We start from the raw sequence: 12500 nt of genomic DNA, 5'->3' as shown, positions 1-12500 counted from the left end.
CTTCTCCTTCTCTCTCTCTCTCCCTTCTTCTTCTCTCTACTCTCTCCCTTCTTCTTCTCTCTACTCTCTCCCTTCTTCTTCTCTCTACTCTCTCCCTTCTTCTTCTCTCTCTCTCCTTCTTCTTCTCTCTACTCTCTCCCTTCTTCTTCTCTCTACTCTCTCCCTTCTCTTCTCTCTTCTTCTTCTTCTTCTCTACTCTCTCCCTTCTTCTTCTCTCTACTCTCTCCCTTCTTCTTCTCTCTACTCTCTCCCTTCTTCTCTCTCTGCTCTCTCCCTTCTTCTTCTCTCTGCTCTCTCCTTCTTCTTCTCTCTCTCTCTCCTTCTTCTTCTCTCTACTCTCTCCCTTCTTCTTCTCTCTACTCTCTCCCTTCTTCTTCTCTCTCTCTTCTTCTTCTCTCTTCTTCTTCTTCTCTACTCTCTCCCTTCTTCTTCTCTCTACTCTCTCCCTTCTTCTTCTCTCTACTCTCTCTTCTTTCTTCTCTCTCTCTCTCTCTCCTCTTCTTCTTCTTCTCTCTCCCTCTCTCCCTTCTTCTTCTCTCTACTCTCTCCCTTCTTCTTCTCTCTCTCTCTCCCTTCTTCTTCTCTCTACTCTTCCCTTCTTCTCTTCTCTCTACTCCCTTCTTCTTCTCTCTACTCTCTCCCTTGTGGACCTCCACAAGTCTGGTTCATAAGTCAGGCAATTTCCAAATGCCTGAAGGTACCACGTTCATCTGTACAAACAATAGTACGCAAGTATAAACACCATTGGACCATGCAGCAGTCATACCGCTCAGGAAGGAGACGCGTTCTGTCTCCTAGAGATTAACGTACTTTGGTGTGAAAAGTGCAAATCAATCCCAGAACAACAGCAAAGGACCTTGTGAAGATGCTGGAGGAAACGGGTACAAAAGTATCTACAGTATATCCACAGTAAAACGAGTCCTATATTGACATAACCTGAAAGGCGCTCAGCAAAGAAGAAGCCACTGCTCCAAAACCGCCCTAAAAAAGCCAGACTTCGGTTTGCAACTGTACATGGGGACAAAGATCATACTTTGTGGAGAAATGACCTCTGTTCTGATGAAACAAAAACAGAACTGTTTGATCATAATGACCATCGTTATGTTTGGAGGAAAAAGAGGGAGGCTTGCAAGCCGAAGAACACCATCCCAACCGTGAAGCACGGGGGTGGCAGCACGGGGGTGGCTCATGTTGAGGGGAGGCTTTGCTGCAGGAGGGACTGGTGCACTTCACAAAATAGATGGCATCATGAGGCAGGATAATTATGTGGATATATTGAATCAACATCTCAAGACATCAGTCAGGAAGTTAAAACTTGGTCGCAAATGGGTCTTCAATGGACAATAACCCCAAGCATACTTCCAAAGTCGTGTCAAAATGGCCTAAGGACAACAAAGTCAAGGTATTGGAGTGGCCATCACAAAGCCCTGACCTCAATCCTGTAGAACATTTGTGGGCAGAACTGAAAAAGCGTGTGCGAGCAAGGAGGCCTACAAACCTGTCTCAGTTACACCAGCGCTGTCAGGAGGAATGGGCTAAAATTCACCCAACTTATTGTGGGAAGCTTGTGGAAGGCTACCCAAAACGTTTGACACAAGTTGAACAATTTAAAGGCAATGCTACCAAATACTAACTGAGATTATGTAAACCTCTGACCCACTGGGAATGTGATGAATGAAAAACAATCTGAAATAAATCGTTGTCTCTACTATTATTCTGACATTTCACATTCTTAAAATAAAGTGGGGATCCTAAGACAGTGAATTTTAAATTTTAAGTATCAGAAATTCTGTATGTAAACTTCCGACTTCAACTGTATCTTGTTGTTTCTTGTTGTTTCAGGCCTTAAGGCTGATCTAGATGGAGTCTATCACACTCTCTCTCTCTCTCTCTCTCTCTCTCTCTCTCTCTCTCTCTCTCTCTCTCTCTCTCTCTCTCTCACACACACACCATATTGACCTTCTCTATGTCCCATTTCTGGGTATGTGTCACTATGACTGTCCCTCGCAATATTTATTTCTCAGTGTGTGTGTGTGGTTAAGTATGTGTGTGTCTGTGTGTGTGTGTGTGTGTCTACGTCTCAGTATATGTAGTGGAGCTCATTCAGATTCCAGGCTGTATCCGTGTAACTATGACGCTAATCAGAGCCCAGGACAGGCGCGGAGGAAGGACGGGGTTGCTATGGTTACCATGACAGGGAGCGAGAGGACGAGTCTGTAGATCACAAGTTTATGTCAGGAATGGTAGTATTGTGTTTAATGCAGGTATCTTTAGCATCAGGTGGCCTAGTGGTTAGAGTGTTGGGCCAGTAGGTTGTTAGATCGAATCCCCGAGCTGACAAGGTCACAATCAGTTAAATTAAAAGTTCCCCGGTAGGCCGTCATTGTAAATCAAAATGTGTTCTTGTAACTGAGAGAGAGAGAGAGAGACAGAGAGAGAGAGAGAGGGACAGAGAGAGACAGAGAGAGACAGAGAGAGGCTCTCAAGAGAAGACAGGCTATGTGCTCACTGCCCACAAAATGAGGTGGAAACTGAGCTGCACTTCCTAACCTCCTGCCCAATGTATGACCATATTAGAGAGACATATTTCCCTCAGATTACACAGATCCACAAAGAATTCGAAAACAAATCCAAATTTGAAAAACTCCCATATCTACTGGGTGAAATTCCACAGTGTGCCATCACAGCAGCAAGATTTGTGACCTGTTGCCACGAGAAAAGGGCAACCAGTGAAGAACAAACACCATTGTAAATACAACCCCATATTTATGCTTATTTATTTTATCTTGTGTCCTTTAACCATTTGTACATTGTTAAAACACTGTATATATATATATAATATGACATTTGTAATGTCTTTACTGTTTTGAAACTTCTGTATGTGTAATGTTTACTGTTAATTTTTGTTGTTTTTGACTTTATATATTCACTTTGTATGTTGTCTACCTCACTTGCTTTGGCAATGTTAACACATGTTTCCCATGCCAATAAAGCCCTTGAAGAGAGAGAGAGAGAGAGAGAGACCTTCAGTGTATTTTATTCTCAGTGGTGGATTCTAGTGCTGAACAACAGCAACACATTGAAAGCAGACAGACCTGCCACCCCAAGATGTAACTAATACCAGGGTCCAATGTTTATATTCACCTGTCTATGTCTCCTCCCTCTCTCTACAAGATGTAACTAATACCAGGGTCCAATGTTTATATTCACCTGTCTATGTCTCCTCCCTCTCTCTACAAGATGTAACTAATACCAGGGTCCAATGTTTATATTCACCTGTCTATATCTCTTCTCTACACAGCGGTGAGTCGAGCCCCTGTCCCCATGGCGGTGGTCCGTAGGGAACTGTCCTGTGAGTCCTACCCCATCGAGCTACGCTGCCCGGGCACAGACGTCATCATGATTGACAGCGCCAACTACGGACGCACCGACGACAAGATCTGTGACTCGGACCCAGCACAGATGGAGAATACTAGATGTTACCTGCCCGACGCATACAAGATCATGTCCCTCAGGTGAGCTGATCTAGAATTATAGTTCTGTGTCTGTCTGTCCATCTATCCATCCGTTGAAGATCATGTCAGCTCAGGTGAGCTGACCTAGAATTATAGTTCTATGTCTGACGATGTACTGTATAGATGAGACGGTCAATCTGTTCTCAGACTGAATTGTTCAAGGTTAGATATGCAGATCTGGAATGGTGTTTCTAGGTGGTGATGTGGGCAGACTAAAGCACAGCTAACAGCTTCCTCCTTCTTTATCTAGTCATCTCCTCTTTCCCTGGTCCTCTCTCCTCTCCTCTCCTCTCCCTGGTCCTCTCTCTTCTCCTCTCCTCTTTCCCTGGTCCTCTCTCTTCTCCTCTCCTCTCCCTCTCCTCTCCTCTCCCTGGTCCTCTCTCTCCTCTCTTCTCCTCTCCTCTCCCTGGTCCTCCTCTCCTCCTGGTCCCCTCCTCTCCTCTCCTCTCCCTGGTCTCTCTCTCTCCTCTCCCTGGTCCTCCTCTCCTCTCCCTGGTCCTCCTCCCTCTTCTCCTCTCTCCCTCCTCCCTCTCCCTGGTCCTCCTCTCTCTCCTCTCCTCTCCCTGGTCCTCTCTCTCTCTTCTCCTCTCCTTCCCTTCTCCTCTCCTCTCCCTGGTCCTCTCTCTCCTCTCCTCTCCCTCCTCTCCTCTCCCTCCTCTCTCTCTCCTCTCCCTCTCCCTGGTCCTCTCTCCTCTCCTCTCCCTGGTCCTCTCTCTCTCCTCTCTCTCCTCCTCCTCTCCCTCTCCTCTATTCTCTCTCTCTCCTCCCATGGTCTCCTCTCCCTGGTCCCTCTCTCCTCTCTTCTCCTCTCCTCTCTCCTGGTCTCTCTCTCCTCTCCGTCTCCCCCATATCTCTCTCTGGTCCTCACCCCCTTTCTATCCTCCTCCTCCCCTCCTCCTCCATTTCTCTCTCTCTCCCTGGTCCTCTCTCTCCTCTCTTCTCTTATGCACCTTTCCATCCTGCTCTCCTGCTCTCTCTCTCCTCTCCTCTCCCTGGCTCTGCCTGGTCCTCTCTCTCTCTCTCTCCTCTCCTCGGTCCCTTCCTCTCTCTCCTCTCTTCTCTCCTCCCTGGTCCTCTCTCTCCTCTCCTCTCTGGCCCTCTCTCTCTCCCTGGGCTGGTCCCTCTCTCCTCCACCTGCTCAGACAGATGCAGTGTCTCCCTGGTTCCCTGGCTATCCATCCTCTCTCTCCTCTCCCTTCATGGCATGCTCTCCTCTCACTATTCCTCTCTCCTCTCCCATGTCCTCTCTCTGCTCTCCCTGGTCATCTTTCTCCTCTCCGTCTCCCCCCATATCTCTATCATCACCCCCCTTTCTATCCTCCTCCTCCCCTCCTCCTCCATTTCTTTCTCTCTATCTTATGCACCTTTCCATCATGCTGTGCAGCTCTGCCTGCGGTTGCTTTGGCCTGGCCGGCCACCTGCTCAGACAGATGCAGTGTGTGGTTCTAGCTATCCATAATTCATGCACGCACACACACACACACACACACACACACACACACACACACACACACACACACACACCCGGAGGCTAGAGCAGACTGTTAGCTCCAGTTATATGAGCCAGAGGGAATCACCCAATTTTTCTGCTATTCCCTATATAGTGAACTACTAGTGACCAGAGCCCAATGGGCCCAGCTGCTACCTGTGTGCTCCCATATTCCCTCCCCCATAGGGATACACAGGGTTGAAGGGGAAACGCAGATGCTGCCATGAAAGTTCCACTTAATATGTGTGGTGATTATAGAGGGACTTCACTTAAGGAATGTTGTGCTGTTGAGGAGATGATTCTTATGCTAAATTCAAAATGGCTGCCTGGGAATTCTGATATCTTTGAATGGTCTATTCTTGTTCTTCATCCCTCTCTATTTACATCCATTTCTATTTGAAATTCTATATTTAGGCCGGTCTGTCGTTTTGAGTGGCACAAAGGACTGTCTCATCAGTTGTAATGGAATTGATAGAACACTGGGCTGTTGTAATGGAATTGATAGAACACTGGGCAGTTGTAATGGAATTGATAGAACACTGGGTAGTTGTAATGGAATTGATAGAACACTGGGCAGTTGTAATGGAATTGATAGAACACTGGGCTGTTGTAATGGAATTGATAGAACACTGGGCTGTTGTAATGTAATTGATAGAACACTGGGTAGTTGTAATGGAATTGATAGAACACTGGGCAGTTGTAATGGAATTGATAGAACACTGGGTAGTTGTAATGGAATTGATAGAACACTGGGTAGTTGTAATGGAATTGATAGAACACTGGGTAGTTGTAATGGAATTGATAGAACACTGGGTAGTTGTAATGGAATTGATAGAACACTGGGTAGTTGTAATGGAATTGTTAGAACACTGGGCAGTTGTAATGGAATTGTTAGAACACTGGGCTGTTGTAATGGAATTGTTAGAACACTGGGCTGTTGTAATGGAATTGATAGAACACTGGGCTGTTGTAATGGAATTGATAGAACACTGGGCTGTTGTAATGGAATTGATAGAACACTGGGCAGTTGTAATGGAATTGATAGAACACTGGGCAGTTGTAATGGAATTGATAGAACACTGGGCTGTTCCATTGTAGACAGAGAACAGTGAGAGGACTGTGAGGCTTGGTGCTGGTGTGGTGTGTGGGGTCTGTATAGCTCTGGATAGGAGGTGATAAAGTGATCTGGGGAGGAGGTTTACTCTAAACAACACCTCAACAACTTGGTTTTAGTTAAGGAGAGAACAATGGAACTATCTTACCACACACACACACACACACTGTAGACTCCCGTATTCCTGCCAATTTTTTAAATATTACTTTTGGATCTTAAACCCCCCACTTCTCTCCCACACATTCCTCTCTGTATCTCTCTCTCTGATATAAGTCCCGCTGCACATTGGAAAAACACTTCAACAAAAAGACGAGAGAGAGTTCTTCCTCCCTTTCTTCCCCTGTCCTCCCTCCTCATTTATTATCCTCTCCTCTGTCCCTCTCCTCCCTCCTCATTTATGATCCTCTCCTCTGTCCCTCTCCTCCTTCCTCATTTATTATCCTTTCCTCTGTCCCTCTCCTCCCTCCTCATTTATTATCTTCTCCTCTGTCCCTCTCCTCCCTCCTCATTTATTATCCTCTCCTCTGTCCCTCTCCTCCCTCCTCATTTATTATCCTTTCCTCTGTCCCTCTCCTCCCTCCTCATTCCCCTGTAATCCTTTCCTCTGTCCCTCTCCTCCCTCCTCATTTCCCCTATAATCCTCTCCTCTGTCCCTCTCCTCCCTCCTCATTTATTATCCTCTCCTCTGTCCCTCTCCTCCTTCCTCATTTATTATCCTCTCCTCTGTCCCTCTCCTCCTTCCTCATTTATTATCCTCTCCTCTGTCCCTCTCCTCCTTCCTCATTTATTATCCTCTCCTCTGTCCCTCTCCTCCTTCCTCATTTATTATCCTCTCCTCTGTCCCTCTCCTCCCTCCTCATTTATTATCCTCTCCTCTGTCCCTCTCCTCCCTCCTCATTTATTATCCTCTCCTCTGTCCCTCTCCTCCCTCCTCATTTATTATCCTTTCCTCTGTCCCTCTCCTCCCTCCTCATTTATTATCCTTTCCTCTGTCCCTCTCCTCCCTCCTCATTTCCCCTGTAATCCTCTCCTCCGTCCCTCTCCTCCCTCCTCATTTCCCCTATAATCCTCTCCTCTGTCCCTCTCCTCCCTCCTCATTTATTATCCTCTCCTCTGTCCCTCTCCTCCTTCCTCATTTATTATCCTCTCCTCTGTCCCTCTCCTCCTTCCTCATTTATTATCCTCTCCTCTGTCCCTCTCCTCCTTCCTCATTTATTATCCTCTCCTCTGTCCCTCTCCTCCTTCCTCATTTATTATCCTCTCCTCTGTCCCTCTCCTCCCTCCTCATTTATTATCCTCTCCTCTGTCCCTCTCCTCCCTCCTCATTTATTATCCCTCACTCCCTCTCCTCTGTCCCCTCCCTCACTCCCTCTCATCTGTCCCCTCCCTCACTCCCTCTCCTCTGTCCCCTCCCTCCTCCCTCTCCTCTGTCCCCTCCCTCACTCCCTCTCCTCTGTCCCCTCCCTCACTCCCTCTCCTCTGCCCCTCCCTCACTCCCTCTCCTCTGTCCCCTCCCTCACTCCCTTTCCTCTGTCCCCTCCCTCACTCCCTCTCCTCTGTCCCCTCCCTCACTCCCTCTCCTCTGTCCCCTCCCTCACTCCCTCTCCTCTGTCCCCTCCCTCACTCCCTCTCCTCTGTCCCCTCCCTCACTCCCTCTCCACTGTCCCCTCCCCCTCCCTCACTCCCTTTCCTCTGTCCCCTCCCTCACTCCCTCTCCTCTGTCCCCTCCCTCACTCCCTCTCCACTGTCCCCTCCCTCACTCCCTCTTCACTCTCCTCTCCCTCCCTCTCTCTCCTCTCTCTCTCCCTCCATCCCTCTCCTCCTCTCCCTCCACCTCTATCCTCTCTCCCTACATCTATCTCCTCCCTCCCTCCATCTCTCTCCTCTCCCTCTCCTCCCTCCCTCCCTCCATCTCTCTCCTCTCCCTCCCTCCATCTCTCCCTCCCTCCATCTCTCTCTCCCTCCATCTCTCTCCTCCCTCCCTCCATCTCTCTCCTCATCTCTCTCTCTCCCTCCATCTCTCTCCTCCTCTCTCCCTCCATCTATCTCCTCCCTCCATCTCTCTCCCTCCATCCTCTCCTATCCCTCCATCTCTCTCCTCTCTCCCTCCATCTATCTCCTCCCTCCCTCCATCTCTGTCCTCTCCCTCCATCCCTCTCCTCTCCCTCATCTCGCTCTTGTCTCCCTCCATCTCTCCTCTCTCCCCCTTCTTCCTCCATCTCTCCTCTCTCCCTCCATCTCTCCTCTTTCCATCTCTCCTCTCTCCTCTCTCTCATCTAGCTCTTGTCTCCCTCCATCTTTCTCCTCTCTCCTCTCTCTCATCTAGTTCTTGTCTCCCTCCATCTCTCCTCTCTCCCCCTTCTTCCTCCATCTCTCCTCTCTCCCTCCATCTCTCCTCTTTCCATCTCTCCTCTCTCTCATCTCGCTCTTGTCTCCCTCCATCTCTCCTCTCTCCCTCCATCTCTCTCCTCTCTCCCTCCATCTCTCCTCTCTCCTCTCCCTCATCTCGCTCTTGTCTCCCTCCATCTCTCCTCTCTCCTCCATCTCATCTCTTCTCTCTCCTCCTTTCCCTCACCCCCCTCTCCTCTTCCTCCATTTCCCTCCATCTTCCTGTGTGGTTCAGATGAGAGTTGCGTGGGGCTGTGGGCCAAGGCCCGTGGCGAAGCAGGGGCCTCAATTTGGCCTTGGCCCCAGTTAGGGCCACCTGTGCCAGGATGGATGTCTGGAGGCTGCCCCTGGTCTGGCCCTAGCCCAATAATCATTGGCACCTCTGGCCCCTGGAGGCTCTGGCACTCACTGAAGAGTATGACATACACACTCACACACATACACACACTCACACACACTACTGACTCGTCACCTCTCCAGCATGGTCAACCTCCTCCGGCAGCCTGTCTATGTAGAACTCTGTCTCAGCCTTCACAGCACCAGACGGTGTGTAGTGTGTTTAGTGTGTGTTGTGGGTTTAGTGTGTAGTGTGTTTAGTGTGTGTTGTGGGTTTAGTGTGTAGTGTGTGTAGTGTGTTTAGTGTGTTTAGTGTGTTTAGTGTGTGTAGTGTGTTTAGTGTGTTTAGTGTGTTTAGTGTGTTTGTAGTGTGTTTAGTGTGTTGTGTGTGTGTGTTTAGTGTGTTTGTGTGTGTTTAGTGTGTGTGTGTTTAGTGTGTTTAGTGTGTTTAGTGTGTTTAGTGTGTGTGTGTTTAGTGTGTGTTTAGTGTGTGTTGTGTGTGTGTAGTGTGTGTTGTAGTGTGTGTTGTAGTGTGTGTGTTTAGTGTGTTTAGTGTGTAGTGTGTTTAGTGTGTGTGTGTTTGTGTGTAGTGTAGTGTGTGTTTAGTGTGTGTGTGTAGTGTGTTTAGTGTGTGTGTGTTTAGTGTGTGTTTAGTGTGTGTGTGTGTTTAGTGTGTTTGTAGTGTGTTTAGTGTGTTTGTGTGTTTAGTGTGTTTAGTGTGTTTGTGTGTTTAGTGTGTGTAGTGTGTTTGTGTGTTTAGTGTGTTTAGTGTTTGTAGTGTGTTTGTAGTGTAGTGTGTGTGTGTGTTTTAGTGTGTGTGTTTAGTGTGTTTAGTGTAGTGTGTGTGTAGTGTGTTTAGTGTGTGTAGTGTGTTTGTAGTGTGTTTAGTGTGTGTTGTGGGTTTAGTGTGTGTGTGTTTTGTGTGTTTAGTGTGTGTTTGTGTGGTTTTGTGTGTGTGTTTAGTGTGTTTGTAGTGTGTTTAGTGTGTTTAGTGTGTGTGTGTGTGTGTTTGTGTGTGTAGTGTGTTTTTGTAGTGTGTTTAGTGTGTGTGTGTGTGTAGTGTGTTTAGTGTGTGTAGTGTGTTTAGTGTGTAGTGTGTGTAGTGTGTTTAGTGTGTTTAGTGTGTTTAGTGTGTTTGTTGTGTGTTTGTAGTGTGTTTAGTGTGTGTTGTGGGTTTAGTGTGTTTAGTGTGTTTGTAGTGTGTTTAGTGTGTGTTGTGGGTTTAGTGTGTAGTGTGTTTGTAGTGTGTTTAGTGTGTGTTGTGGGTTTAGTGTGTGTTGTGTGTTTAGTGTGTGTGTGTGTGTGTGTGTTGTGTGTGTGTGTGTGTGTGGGTGTAGTGTGTTTAGTGTGTGTGTTTAGTGTTTAGTGTGTGTGTGTGTGTGTCATGTACACTATGTATACAGCAGTATGTGGACACCCCTTAAAATTAGTGGATTCATCTATTTCAGCCACACACATTGCTGACAGGTGTATAAAATTTAGCACACCGCCATGCAATCTCCATAGACAAACATTGGCAGTAGAATGGCCTTACTGAAGATCTCAGTAACTTTCAACGTGGCACCGTCGTAGGATGCCATCTTTCCAACAAGTCAGTTTTGTAAAATGTCTGCCCTGCTAGAGCTGCCCCCGGTCAACTGTAAGTGCTGATATTGTGAAGTGGGAAACGCCTAGGAGGAACAACGGCTCAGTCGTGAAGTGGTAGGCCACACAGGCTCACAGAACGGGACCGCCGAGTGCTGAAACACGTAGTGCGTAAAAATCGTCTATTCCTCGGATGCAACACTCACTACCGAGTTCCAAACTGCCTCTGGAAGCAACGTCAGCACAATAACTGTTCTTCGGGAGCTTCATGAAATGGGTTTCCATGGCCGAGCAGCAGCACACAAGACTAAGATCACCATGCGCAATGCCAAGCATTGTCTGGAGGGGTGTAAAGCTCAACGCCATTGGACTCTGGAGCAGTGGAAACGCGTTCTCTGGAGTGATGAATCACATTTCAGACGAATCTGGGTTTGGCAGATGCCAGGAGAACACTACCTGCCACAATGCATAGTGCCAACTGTAAAGTTTGGTGGAGGAGAAATAAGGATCTGGGGCTGTTTATCATGGTTCGGGCCCTTTAGTTCCAGTGAAGGGAAATCTTAACTCTACAGCATAACATGACATTCTAGATGATTCTGTGCTTGCAACTGTGTGTTAACAGTTTGGGGAAGGCCCTTTCCTGTTTCAGCATGACAATGCCCCTGTGGACAAAGCGACGTCCATAAAGAAATGGTTTGTCGTGATCGGTGTGGAAGAACTTGAATGGCTTGCACGGAGCCCTGACCTCAACCCCATCGAATGCCTTTGGGATGAATTGGAACGCCGACTGCGAGCCAGGCCTAATCGCCCCAACATCAGAGCCCGACCTCACTAATGCTGTTGTGGCTGAATGGAAGCAAGTCCCCGCAGAAATGTTCCAACATCTAGTGGAAAACCTTCCCAGAAGAGTGGAGGCTGTTATAGCAGCAAAGGGGGGGCCCAACTCCATATTAATACCCATGATTTTGGAATGAGATGTTCGATGAGCAGGTGTCCACATACCTTTGGTCATGTAATGTACGTGGGAGACTGTAGAGGTTCTCTTCAGTACTGTTTACTTGTAACAGAGCAGTACGTTCTGAGTACTGACCCAGAGCAGTACGTTCTGAGTACTGACCCAGAGCGGTACGTTCTGAGTACTGACCCAGAGCGGTACGTTCTGAGTACTGACCCAGAGCGGTACGTTCTGAGTACTGACCCAGAGCAGTACGTTCTGAGTACTGACCCAGAGCAGTACGTTCTGAGTACTGACCCAGAGCTCTGAGTACTGACCCAGACGTTCTGAGTACTGACCCAGAGCAGTACGTTCTGAGTACTGACCCAGAGCAGTACGTTCTGAGTACGTTCTGAGTACTGACCCAGAGCACGTTCTGAGTACTGACCCAGAGCAGTACGTTCTGAGTACTGTACGTTCTGAGTACTGACCCAGAGCGGTACGTTCTGAGTACTGACCCAGAGCGGTACGTTCTGAGTACTGACCCAGAGCGGTACGTTCTGAGTACTGACCCAGAGCGGTACGTTCTGAGTACTGACCCAGAGCGGTACGTTCTGAGTACTGACCCAGAGCGGTACGTTCTGAGTACTGACCCGGAGCCCAGTACTGACCCAGAGCGGTACGTTCTGAGTACTGACCCAGAGCAGTACGTTCTGAGTACTGACCCAGAGCAGTACGTTCTGAGTACTGACCCACTGTTGTAACAGAGCAGTACGTTCTGAGTACTGACCCAGAGCAGTACGTTCTGAGTACTGACCCAGAGCAGTACGTTCTGAGTACTGACCCAGAGCAGTACGTTCTGAGTACTGACCCAGAGCAGTACGTTCCGAGTACTGACCCAGAGCAGTACGTTCTGAGTACTGACCCACTGTTGTAACAGAGCAGTACGTTCCGAGTACTGACCCAGAGCAGTACGTTCTGAGTACTGACCCAGAGCAGTACGTTCTGAGTACTGACCCACTCTTTAGATGTATTTACCGTTCAGTCAATTTAGTTAGTTAGTTTTTATTTGAAAAATAAAGTTGTTAGCGTCATGAGTTGTAAATAATGAATATATTGCAGTTTATCTCGCCCCAAAAC

The 12500-nt window shown here is 47.9% G+C and overlaps 1 protein-coding gene across 1 annotated transcript in view; it reads left to right on the top strand.

Annotated features, from left to right (window-relative positions):
* The window catches only part of LOC121846398 (adhesion G protein-coupled receptor L3-like), a 146749-nt gene that overhangs the window by 2060 nt on the left and 132189 nt on the right, over positions 1–12500 (top strand). The window contains exon 2 of the mRNA XM_042321242.1: positions 3302–3515. Within this exon, the coding sequence (XP_042177176.1) occupies positions 3325–3515 (191 nt within the window). The 5' untranslated portion in view covers positions 3302–3324. The remainder of the gene's footprint in view (positions 1–3301; positions 3516–12500) is intronic.

This window comes from Oncorhynchus tshawytscha, linkage group LG04 (genome assembly GCF_018296145.1).
Source record: "Oncorhynchus tshawytscha isolate Ot180627B linkage group LG04, Otsh_v2.0, whole genome shotgun sequence".
In the NCBI taxonomy this organism is placed as follows: domain Eukaryota; kingdom Metazoa; phylum Chordata; class Actinopteri; order Salmoniformes; family Salmonidae; genus Oncorhynchus; species Oncorhynchus tshawytscha.
Note: the sequence above shows the minus strand (reverse complement) of the source record. Positions and strands in the feature narration are given on the sequence as shown.